At 41.4% G+C, this 12,245-nt stretch overlaps 1 protein-coding gene across 2 annotated transcripts in view; it reads right to left on the bottom strand.

The window, feature by feature from the left end:
* The window catches only part of ddx31 (DEAD (Asp-Glu-Ala-Asp) box polypeptide 31), a 131,302-nt gene that overhangs the window by 98,703 nt on the left and 20,354 nt on the right, over positions 1-12,245 (bottom strand). For both annotated transcript variants that reach the window (XM_063073476.1, XM_063073477.1), the window contains exons 8-14: positions 10,669-10,710; positions 9,052-9,116; positions 8,354-8,473; positions 7,556-7,662; positions 5,662-5,894; positions 4,669-4,845; positions 2,255-2,314 (exon numbers count right to left, since the gene is read on the bottom strand). In XM_063073476.1, the coding sequence (XP_062929546.1) occupies positions 2,255-2,314; positions 4,669-4,845; positions 5,662-5,894; positions 7,556-7,662; positions 8,354-8,473; positions 9,052-9,116; positions 10,669-10,710 (804 nt within the window). The remainder of the gene's footprint in view (positions 1-2,254; positions 2,315-4,668; positions 4,846-5,661; positions 5,895-7,555; positions 7,663-8,353; positions 8,474-9,051; positions 9,117-10,668; positions 10,711-12,245) is intronic.

Genomic DNA, 12,245 nt, shown 5'->3' with positions numbered 1-12,245 from the left:
TCAGGAAAAGGTGTAGGTTACTGATCACTAAAACCTGTTTTAGTCTTCAGTAAGATCATGGTTGATTCTAAGTAGAATTTACTCACTTTGATTCCATTTTATCCAGACGTGCAAAGATTATCTAAAATTTTAAAAGTATTACATCAATGATTAACTAACAAGTTGTTAATTAAGGACATTAAGGACATCCTGAACGCTAAAAAGAGGGCGTTTAGAGATGGAGACAGGGAGGAGCTGAGGGCAATACAGAGGGACCTGAAAGCCAGGATCACGGAGGCTAAAGACAGGTACAGGAGGAAGCTTGAGTGGAAACTCCAGCAGAACAACATGAGAGAGGTCTGGAGGGGGATGAGGACCATCATTGGGTTCCGGCAAACTAGCAACAGAGGAGCTGAGGGCAGTGTGGAAAGGGCCAACGAACTTAACCTGTTCTTTAACAGATTTGACATTGTGACCCCTGCCCATCCCCCACAAGCCATCTGTTGTTGGCCCCCAATCAACACATGTTCCACTCTCCCCTCCTACCCCTCCTCACAGTCCCCCACCCTGCTCTCATGACTATACCCCTCCCCCACATGAAACCACCACAGTGGGCTTCACAGCTGAACAGGTGAGAAGACAGCTGAAACGTCTCAACCCAAGCAAGGCTGCAGGACCGGATGGTGTCAGTACCATGGTGCTCAAAGCCTGTGCCCCTCAGCTATGTGGAGTACTTCGTCATGTATTCAACCTAAGCATGAGGCTCCGGAGGGTTCTCGTGCTGTGGAAGACGTCCTGCCTCGTCCCTGTGCCGAAGACGCTGCGCCCCAGCGGCCTCAATGACTACAGACCGGTGGCATTGACCTCCCACATCATGAAGACCCTGGAGAGACTTGTTCTGGAGCTGCTCTGGCCTATGGTCAGGCCACACTTAGATCCCCTCCAGTTCGCCTACCAGCCCAGACTAGGAGTTGAGGATGCCATCGTCTACCTGCTGAACTGTGTCTACGCCCACCTGGACAAGCCAACGAGCACTGTGAGGGTCATGTTTTTTGACTTCTCCAGTGCATTCAACACCATCCGCCCTGCCCTGCTGGGGGAGAAGCTGACAGCAATGCAGGTGGATGCTCCCCTGGTGTCATGGATTCTTGATTACCTGACTGGCAGACCACAGTACGTGTGCTTGCAATACTGTGTGTCCGACAGAGTGATCAGCAGCACTGGGGCTCCACAGGGGACTATCTTGTCTCCCTTTCTCTTCACCATTTACACCTCGGACTTCAACTACTGCACAGAGTCTTGTCATCTTCAGAAGTTTTCGTATGACTCTGCCATAGTTGGATGATTCAGCAAGGGAGATGAGGTTGTGTACGGGGCTACGGTAGGAAACTTTGTCACATGGTGTGAGCAGAATTATCTGCAGCTTAATGTGAAAAAGTCTAAGGAGCTGGTGGTAGACCTGAGGAGAGCTAAGGTACCAGTGACCCCTGTTTCCATCCAGGGGGTCAGTGTGGACATGGTGGAGGATTACAAATACCTGGGGATACAAATTGACAATAAACTGGACTGGTCAAAGAACACTGAGGCTGTCTACAAGAAGGGTCAGAGCCGTCTCTACTTCCTGAGGAGACTGAGATCCTTTAACATCTGCAGGACGATGCTGAGGATGTTCTACGAGTCTGTGGTGGCCAGTGCTATCATGTTTGCTGTTGTGTGCTGGGGCAGCAGGCTGAGGGTAGCAGACACCAACAGAATCAACAAACTTATTCGTAAGGCCAGTGATGTTGTGGGGATGGAACTGGACTCTCTCACGGTGGTGTCTGAAAAGAGGATGCTGTCCAAGTTGCATGCCATCTTGGACAATGTCTCCCATCCACTACATAATGTACTGGGTGGGCACAAGAGTACATTCAGCCAGAGACTCATTCCTCCAAGATACAGCACAGAGCGTCATAGGATGTCATTCCTGCCTGTAGCCATCAAACTTTACAACTCCTCCCTTGGAGGGTCAGACACCCTGTGCTGATAGGCTGGTCCTGGACTTATTTCATAATTTACTGGCATAATTTACATATTAATGTTTAACTATTTATGATTCTATGACTATTTATTATTTATGGTGCAACTGTAATGAAAACTAATTTCCCCCTGGGATCAATAAAGTATGACTATGACTATGTTCATGGTGACTCACTATCCTGATATTCTTTTCCATGAAGAGTCCCAATTTCTACCCTGACCAAGTCCAAGACTCCCCTTTCAAATGTGTACTCACAGTGCAAAGAAGAACACCCATATTTGATTGTGAAAACTCCAGAAAAGTTTGCTTTCTTGCCTGCAAAGTGACAGAAACAGATTGTATTACCACAATTCATGTACAACGTGCCACATAGTGTATTCCTAAACCAACCACCATATTTCAGTTTGAACACAGATAATGGCTTTGATTCATTGCAATTATATCATTAAATTATACAATGAAACCAACTTTCTAAATTAAAGTCAACATCATATACAAAAACGCCCAGCAAATTATGGCTCTCGATCGTACTTCCATGAGTACAACAGATTCTGGTTAATTGAGCCATCAGTTAATCAAGGCAGTCACTTATTTGGGATAACTCATACAGGACAAAAACTAATCAACAAAATAGCTGGGATTTCCTCCGTTTATTTGGGGCAGGAACCTGTTGCTGAACAGTTTCTAACTAGTGCCAGTCACATGCAATTGTGTGGCTGTAAGACACACAATGCTTTGGGCAAGCAGTTTTTAACTAGCATTAGTTGCGTGTGTTTGTTTTCAAAACGAAGCGATTTTTGTCACTGATAGTTGGTGAGAAATAAGCAGCAAGACAATTTGGAACTGTTTTGCTCACTGCGGTTTCAAGCATTCAGGCTTGGAGATGCCAGAAACAGCCGAGAGTGAAAATGAAACAACTTCACTACTTCCACAGGTTAGGAACTATGAAGAATTTGAAGGTATCGACTTATTTGTAGTTTGTAGTTTGAAAGTAACATCTTGAATGTTACAATGAACATGAAGATTTGGAGGACGCAATCATTGACAGCTTTGTATGAAGGCAGTGCATTATCTGCGCTAGGAGTCTCTGCTGATTTTGTTCATTTACAATCAAGAATGCGACACAAATGAATACCTCCATTGATAAGTATTAGGAACTAAATACACAGTTTTATAGTACAGCAGTAGTATTGGCAGTGTTCTAAATTGTTCTGTATTTCATTTAAATACATATTTATACATAATTTGTCTTTTTTATACCTTGTTAAATACTTCCATGAAACTTTGGCTAATTGGGAAAGCTGCTAAATTGGGACTGATCCCAATGTGTCCCAATTAACTGGAATCCACTGTACTGGGATTAATAAAAAGCTTATATTTTTACTATGGATGAAAATACCCCAACCAACGTAAACACCGAATGGAAATAACAAGGACATTCGTTTGATAATGGCGATAGACTGAAGATACAGTGCAACTGAGAAATACTGTATGTATCAGTAAGCAGCAAGTGACTGTAGACAATGACAGCAAGAGGAATCTCACTGTATCTGAGATGCTGCAGTGCATCTACTCAGCAGTACCATATGGGGTATGCTATTTAGCTCCATTGAAGCTCTAATTTGAAGACATAATGCACTAATTATACTCAGGGTAATAAACATTAAAATTCCTCCCCTGACACACATCCACTTAATCTTTGCTAGATAACAGCTGGTCAGGGTGTGTGCGGCCTATATACCCGGCCTGCTCTGACTCATGAACTACAATAGCTGCAATGGGCATCAAATCTGTCAGGCCAGATCTCCGTTACCTGAAGAAAAGAAATAATTTTCTCCGTTCTCCATACCACATCCAATCTGTCAATCACAAAGGTGCGGCAGTGTAGCTCAAACGACGGAGGTCTAGAGCATTTTTCCTATTGGAAATCTCAGGATTTTAATGCTGATTACATTTCTACTTTACAAATAAAGCAAGTAAATATCCCTGATCAGCTACATTCATGATCCAATATTTCCAATTTCCCAAATGATCAATGTCATATATGGTACTGAAAGTTTTCATAACTAGAGGATGGTGGAAGTAGAAAAGTGTCTCAAATGTCACACAATTTAACTGGATTTACAGCCATACTTCAGCTTTTTACAAGGGTGAATGCAACTTTGGCAGTTTTAAAGTACAAAGCTTTTTATTTTGTGGGATAGGATAATTTCACATCCTGTCCTCTCGCAGTGATTTCCTTCACCTGCCAGAGACAGAGCTCTGCAATACTCTGAGGTTTTCCCTGTACCAGTCTAGCCAACAAGCAGCAAGTCTCAATAACTGGGGATTTTCTGCAACCATTTAAGTGAGATCCAATGGCTGTCTGGCGACCTGCTGATGCACATCACACGCTTTACCATGATGCTTCTTCCCTGCGGTTCCCCACACAGAGAGTTTCTGATCTCACCCATGCAGTCTGGGTGATAAATATTAGAAGCAACCATGGTACTTCTGCATGGCTCTTAGCAGCTGTTTCAAGAGTAGCACAGGCAGAGGTTGTGGAAACTGCCAGGGTTACTGAATGGTGTTGGATAGTGAGGGAATCAAAGGAGGCAAAAGTTAAATCATTTCCTAATGTCAGGTGTCAGTTCCTTCAAGCCTCAACACATAAATAGCAGCACACTCACCTCCTGTTCCATGTTCCCATGCAATCGCAGAAACAGCATCTTACAAGCTGAGAAAGGTAATTGTTTTTGCTCCTTGCTGTCAGAATATGAAGTAAGGGCATTTGTGAAAAGGTTGTAGTGAAATTCCACAGACTCGCAACTGGAGAAAAATATGATCATTTTCAGTTTCTTTCCAATCTGAAAAGAACAAAATGAATTACTTGAAATCAAGCATGGTGGGAAGCAAGTGCAGTTTCCATTAGTTGTCATTGGCAAAGGTTTTGCATAAGAAAAGCCAACAATATCCATTCATTCCTCAAAGTAATGGCTTTGAAATCAAATTTTAACACAGTTGGCATTAAGCTGGACAAAATTGGAAATCTGAATGGAATTTTAATGTCGTTCTAAATAATTCAAGCGTTTGGGGTGGAATACACTCAGTGGCCACTTTGTTAGGTACAAGAGTGGGACCTGGTGTGGTCTCCTGCCACTGGCTTGACATGTGTGTTCAGAGATGCTCTTCTGCACGCCACTGGTGCAATGCATGGTTATTTGAGTTACTGTCACCTTCCTGTCAGCTTGAACCAGTCTGGTCATTCTCCCCTAATCTCTCCCATTAACAAGGCGTTTTCGTCCACAGAGCTGCTGCTCATGGCATGTCTAGAGACCGTTGTGCATGAAAACCTCAGGGGATCAGCAGTTTCTAAGATACTCAAACCACCCCGTCTGGCATCAACAATCATTTCACAGTCAAAGTCACTTAGATCACATTTCTTCCCCATTCTGATGTTTGGTCTAAACAACATCTGAACCTGTTGACCATGTCTTCATGTTTTTACACACTAGGTTGCTGCCACACAATTGGCTGAATAGATATTTGCATTAGTGAGGTGTACAGGTGTACGTAATGAAGTGGCTACTGAGTGCATGTATACTGGATTACCAGTCCAAACCTCCTGTTATTACCATTTTAACAATAACCAGGACACCAGCTTATTTTGAAACAAATTTTACCTTGAATTTTTGGAGAATGAATGCTGAAAGCGTGACCAGTCGCAGTTTGCTTGGAACTAGCACCATAAACTGTTGAAGTTGTTCTGGAATTGAATAGCTATTGGAATCTTTACTGATATTCACTTGATCAGTGCTTAATTTTTTTGCCGCAAACTCAGTTGTGGACTGGTTAGTTTCAGTGATGTTAATATTAACTGGCTCTTTCAAACTGATTCCAGCCAATCGATTCACTCCTAGGGTAGAAACAGATCATTTAGAAGGCTTCAGGGAAAAAAATTCTAACATTTTGCCTTTGCTTTAAGTAATCAATAATGTACATAATTTCTTAAACTCTGTCAAATGCACTGCTTCAGGGGGGCAGGGGAGAAAAATCTTAAAAGTGACAGCAATCAACAAAAAACTCACAGAGTAGAATACAGCACTGTAAAAAAAAAGTCTTAGGCATATGTAAAAAACTTCTGTAAAGCAACGATGCTTTTAAATTAATAAAAAGTTCCTAAATATCAAAAAAATTATTATAAAGAGCAGTGAACAATAAACAATTAAATCAATATTTGCTGTGACCACCCTTTTCCTTTAAAACGACATAAATTCTCTTTGGTACATTGTCATGCAGTTTTATAAGAAAATCGGCTGGTAGGTTGTTCAAAGCATCTAGAAGAACCTGCCACAGTTTTTCAGCAGACTTTGGTCGTCTCACTTGCTTCTGTCTCTCCAGGCAATCCCAGCTTTGATGATGTTGAGATCAGGGTTCTGTCCAAGGCCATATGAAAAAATCTACGGTGCCTAAGACTTTTGCAGAGAACTGTATATCATTCTATTTTCTTTTAAGTTTCAATTTAATATAACATAACATTTCTTAAATCAGAACTGAAATGTATCAGATCAATTCAGAAAAGCTGAATGCCAGGGCTTGTAAAACCATATGATATTTTAAAAGAAACACACGCAAAATGCTGGAAGAACTCAGCAGGCCAGCAGCAACTGTGGAAAAGAGTATAGTCGTCATTTTGGGGGCCGTGACCCTTCAGCAGGACTGGCAAAAAAAAGAAGAGGGGTAGAGTTAAAAGGTGGGGGTGGGGGAAGGGAAGAGAGAGAGAAACACAAGGTGATAGGTGAAACCGGGAGGGGGAGGGATGATGTAAAGAGCTGGGAAGTTGATTGATGAAAGAGATACAGTGCTGGAGAAGGTGGGGGGGGGGGGAGTCTGATAGGGGAGGACAGAAGGCCATAGAAGAAAGAGGGGGAGCAGCACCAGAGGGAGGTGATGGGTAGGCAAAGAGATAAGGTGGGAGAGGGAAAAGGGGATGGGGAATGGTGAAGATGGGGGGGGTGACATTACTGGAAGTTTGAGAAATTGATGTTCATGCGATCAGGTTGGAGGCTATCCTGACAGAATATAAGGTGTTGTTCCTCTAACCTGACTGTGGCCATGGATCGACATATCGGAATGGAGTGTGATATTTTAGTAGGTTTTACTTCACAGTACTGATAATGATTCCCATAATGGCAATGTGTATGAAGTACCACACCATGAAAGAGTACAATCCATCTGCCCATATTCATTCTGGTGATGCAAGGGACAGGCAAGAAATAAAAGCCAAGTATTTACTGCCCATCACTAAATGCCTTCAGGAAGTGTTGATAATGACCCATTTACTACAGTACAAATGACAAGTCTCTTAAGGTAGGGAGGGAGTTCTAGGTTTTAACTCAGCAACAATGAAGAAAGCAAAATCCATATTGCATGGGCGGCAAGTTTAAACTTAAAATAGAATCAGAGCTAATACTGGTGCTGTATGTTGAAACTAATGGCATGCAACAGCAGAATCACACATTACCCCTTTTAAGAACACAGAGTTAAAAACTTTTAAAGCAAGATCCAAAATCTCACCGTCCGTTAGGGTGGCAGAGAGGAGAACGTTTTGCCTCTTCATAGTTACAGCATTTAGAGCATTCAGAATCACAGTGATATCCTTCTCAAAACCCAGGTCCAGCAATCTGTCGACAGAGAGAAGAACACCTAATAGCAGACACAAAATGCTACAGGAACTCAGCTATGAGAGTAATAAACCGTCAACGTTTCTGGCAGAGACCCTTCATTAGGGCACACAACAATAATTCTTTTTCTTCCATAAATAATACTTTTTGGGCTTTCAATAGGATGCTAAGTAACAATACTAGATGGAGCCAAATGGCACTTCTAGAACACCAGACTGCAAGTTAAGGTATCGAAATTTAAAGTCTGATGTATGACAATTAGTTTGCAACTCACTTATTTCAAATAATATAATTAGTTACCAAAGCACCCCTCCATAAAAATGGGTTTCTCAAGAATTGCACTGTCAAATACAATAGAGACATCTAGTGGTTGCAAAACATACCTACAAAAGTATATATTTTTAAGAAAATTTTATAGCTGCACAACCTCACCATAGCAAACATTAAAAGACAAATCATTCCCATTACATATTATGTTGTTTAGAAGGATTCAGACATTGTTAAAAATCTAACCCAAAATGATTACTTATACCAACAAAGGACTGGATCAGATCTCTAATAACCCATTTTAGTAAAAAAAATGTACAATCACAATAAATCATTTTAGTTTAACACGCAAGTTCTATCCTCCCTCGGCGACAAATGCAAAATAAATCTCTACCGAAAAGAACAGACACACAAGATCATTTACCTGTCAGCTTCATCAATAATTAGCCATTGTACATGGGTAAAGCAAATATTCTTTGTGTTTTTTATGTGGTCCACCAATCGTCCTGGAGTTGATATGAGAATATTTATACCTTTACGTAACCTGGAACAAGAAAGCACCAATCTTTGAATTATCCATTCAATTAGTGATTGGTATTGATGTTGGTTTATTATTGTTACCTGTACTAAGATACAATGCACTGTTTTGAATACTGTTCAGAAAGATCAAATATATTATACAATGCATTAAGGTAGAAAATTGTAAAACAATAACAATGCAGAATAAAGTACAAAACCTATAGAGAAAGTGTAGTGTAGGTAAACAATAAAATGCAAGATCAAAACAAAGAAGATTGTGAGGTCAATAGTCCATTTTATAATACAAAGGATCTCTCTGATACAAATCTGATAACAGTGGAACAGAAGCTTTGAGCCTGGCGGTTTGTGCTTTCAGGTATTTGTATCTTCCACCTGATGGGAGAGGGGAGACCAGAGAGTGTCTGGGGTGGTTGGGGCTTTTGATGTTGCTGGCTGCTTTACTGAGGCAGCGAGAAGTACAGACAGAGTCCATAGAGGGGAGGCAGGTTCCTATGGTGTGCTGAGCTGTGTCCACAACTCTCTGCAGTTATCATAATTTCTCCATCAACACCTTGACTCTACATACCAATGTGGCTAGTGTACCTGGCTTTCTCAGATTTTCGCTTTTCTCCTCCCATCAGCACTCCTGGCACAATCCACATAAATGGCTATTAGGTGGGAAAAAAAAACATATGATATAGTTGTTCAACAGAGTCATCACAAAACCTTACAATCTGTTTAGTTTAGTTAATTGGCACTGGTTCTGTAAGCAGTGGCATAGATCACAATAGGAAAGAAATAAATAAGTTTGCACACATATTGGTTGAACAGGATATAATTCTGATCACTATATGAGATACTGGAGAGAATGCAATTAAAATCTAAGGGATAATACCAGAAAAGTGAGCTAACTATCACGAGAAGACAAAGAACTTGTTTCTCTTTTCTCAAGTTTGTAGGTCGACTCATCTTAAGTAAACAAGATTAAACTTTCCATTTTGATATATTGGAAAATAATGAAGCTTGAAACATTGACAACCTGTATGACTAGGTACCAGATTGAAAACTTTAGTTCTCAATTAATCTGGGGAATGGGTGTGGAGACATATAATAGTTTCGCATATCATATTAATGTCAGATGATAACAAGAATGGAGTTGGCACTTAATTATCTCTCAGTCAGTCAGTCAGTGGGTGCCGTCCAGAATCTGGGGTTGGTGGCTATGCACCTCCAGCTTCTTCGATCTTGTGACAGCACCGAGGGCAGCCTCTCTTCCAGCTTGTTCTCGCTGGCCGCCTTGGTACCGCCCGCCGCTGCCCCCGCCAAATTCGAGCCCGAGCCCGTGTCGGCCTCCAGCCGCGGCCGCTTCTTCGAGCTCGGCCCTTCCTTAGGCAGAGGCCTTGGGCAGGTCCAGGCACACGGTGCAGTGCCCGAGTTCAGCATGTCTCTTCTAACTAAGTGCATAGCATACGATTCGTAGATAAATGGTGAGGCTTTAATCTCTTCCATGGAAGATGGCCGTTGGCTCACAAGGAGCTCATCCACCCTTTGTCAGGTCTTGTTGTTTTTAGTCCTGCTGGGTGTCCTCACACCCTCCTCACCAGACTAAGTCCGGTGGGGGAGCCGGCCAAGTTGCCGACCACTTGACCACGGCCCCCAGCCGAGTGCCGGGCGCCCGCCCCCCACCAAATCTCTCCAAGTGTCCGGCGCCCGACTGAAAACCGTGGTCGAGCAGCCGGCGACCAAACCGGCTATCTGAATATTAATTCACACTGTAATTATAATAAACATTCATAAAGAACAGTGTTTGAAATGATCGTTTCCATGATACCAGCTATGGGGAACAATGCACAGTTGTATAACCAGATATAGGGCTGGTGGTTGTACAGGGAAAATAAGGTGCAGAAGATAGATATACTTTGTCCATTATTTACTTCTGCACCATGTAGTATCAGTCAATCAGATTTCACAGTTGTGGCAAAATTCATAATAGTTTACAACCTTTAATACAATCTTAGTATTGGCAAAGATGGGATAAACAAGGAAAACAAATGGCAACATCTGAACAATACATGCTTCTCCTTCCCTGGCTCCTTACTCTACAATTTTCTTAAGTGTTCTTTCTATCTTTATTGTCACACAATCTCCTAATGGCATGCATGATCTTTTCAAAAAAAAAAAATTCCCAACAAGGTACGGAAGTCATTCAGATTACCTTACCTTGATCAGTTTCTGCAGAGTGTCAAAGCTTTGCAGGGCCAGCTAAAGAGAAAGTAAACAAATTGCTAAGGCCTAATGACTCAGAATATGCAAATTGTCTCTTCACTTTAAACTTCTTAAAAGACAAAGTTGAATGCTCTTGCTAAATGTGACCTTTTTAACAGTATTTTCAATGATAGCATCAGTTAATCTTACTGCACGAAACCCTTCTGCAGGGAACAAAATGGTAGGACATAATCAAATACCCTCTGCTGAATGCAGATCGGAGGTCACTGCTTGATGAGTGCAGGTTCACAGCTCTATTTCCTCATATTAACAGATTAATTTCATTCAGATAGACTGAGTCCACAGAATGTCATCAAGATTGCAGGCTACAGTATTAGCGGGGGTGTAGCAGGGCGGATAAAAAATTGGCTCAGTAACAAGACACAATAGGAGTGAATAGATGCTGGACTGGTAGATATACTGAAATTGCTCTGGGGTCAATGCCAAAATTACTGATTTATTTATTTATTTATACACACAGTGGCCACTTTATTAGACCTGTACACCTACTTGTTAATGCAAATATATAATCAACTAATCATTTGGAAGCAACTCCATGCACCACAAAAGCATACAGACATGGACAAGAGGTTCAGTTGTTGTTCATACCAAACATCACAATGGAAATATATGTGATCTAACGAGACTTTGACCGTTGAATGATTGCTGGTGCCAGATGGGGTAGTTTGAGCATCTCAGAACCTGCTAATTTCCTGTCATTTTACCGCACAACAGTATCTAGAGCTTACACAGAATGGTGCGAGGAAAAAAGAAACAAAAAACATCCAGTGAGCAACAATTCTGTGGGCAAAAATAACTTGAAATGAGAGAGGTCAGAGGAGAATGACCAGACTGGATCAAGCTTACAGAAGGCAACAGTAACTCAAATAGCCACGCATTACAACAGTGGTGTGCAGAAGAGCATCTCTGAACACACAACTTATGAAACTTTAAAGTGGATGGTCCTACCCAGTTTCTAGGAAGGTGTACCCAATAAAGTGGCCACTGAGTGTAAATAAATAATAATGATTTGGACCCGGGTCTCCACTATATCCAAATTTGTAAATGACACAAAAACTTGAAGGCAAAGTAAACTGCAAGGAGATCAATACTTGACTTCAAGCGCATACAGAAAAACTGGGAGAAAAGGGCAGGTGAATTTAAATGCAAAGTGGAGTGTTACACTTGGTAGGAAGATTGAGGATGGGCTATATAAACTAGAATGCATAATTCTACTAGAGGATCAACAACAGAGATCCAGACATATCTGTCCAGAGTTCACTGAAAGTAGCAATATAGGGTATGAATGTGATTTAAAAAAAAAATCATATGATACCCATGAGCTTACTAAGCAAGGCATTGAGTACAATAGTAGGGAAGTCACTACATAACCTGACAAAACACAAGTTAGGTCAACATTGCAGTATTGTATCCAGTTCTGGCTGCCACTCTTTAAATTCTAGAAATCTCCAAAAGAAACATACCTAAATAATTTCAGGGATAAGGGACTTCAATTATGTGGACAGACAGGA

The sequence above is a fragment of the Mobula hypostoma genome, chromosome 21 (assembly GCF_963921235.1).
Source record: "Mobula hypostoma chromosome 21, sMobHyp1.1, whole genome shotgun sequence".
Taxonomy (NCBI): domain Eukaryota; kingdom Metazoa; phylum Chordata; class Chondrichthyes; order Myliobatiformes; family Myliobatidae; genus Mobula; species Mobula hypostoma.
This window is presented reverse-complemented; position numbering and strand designations above follow the sequence as displayed.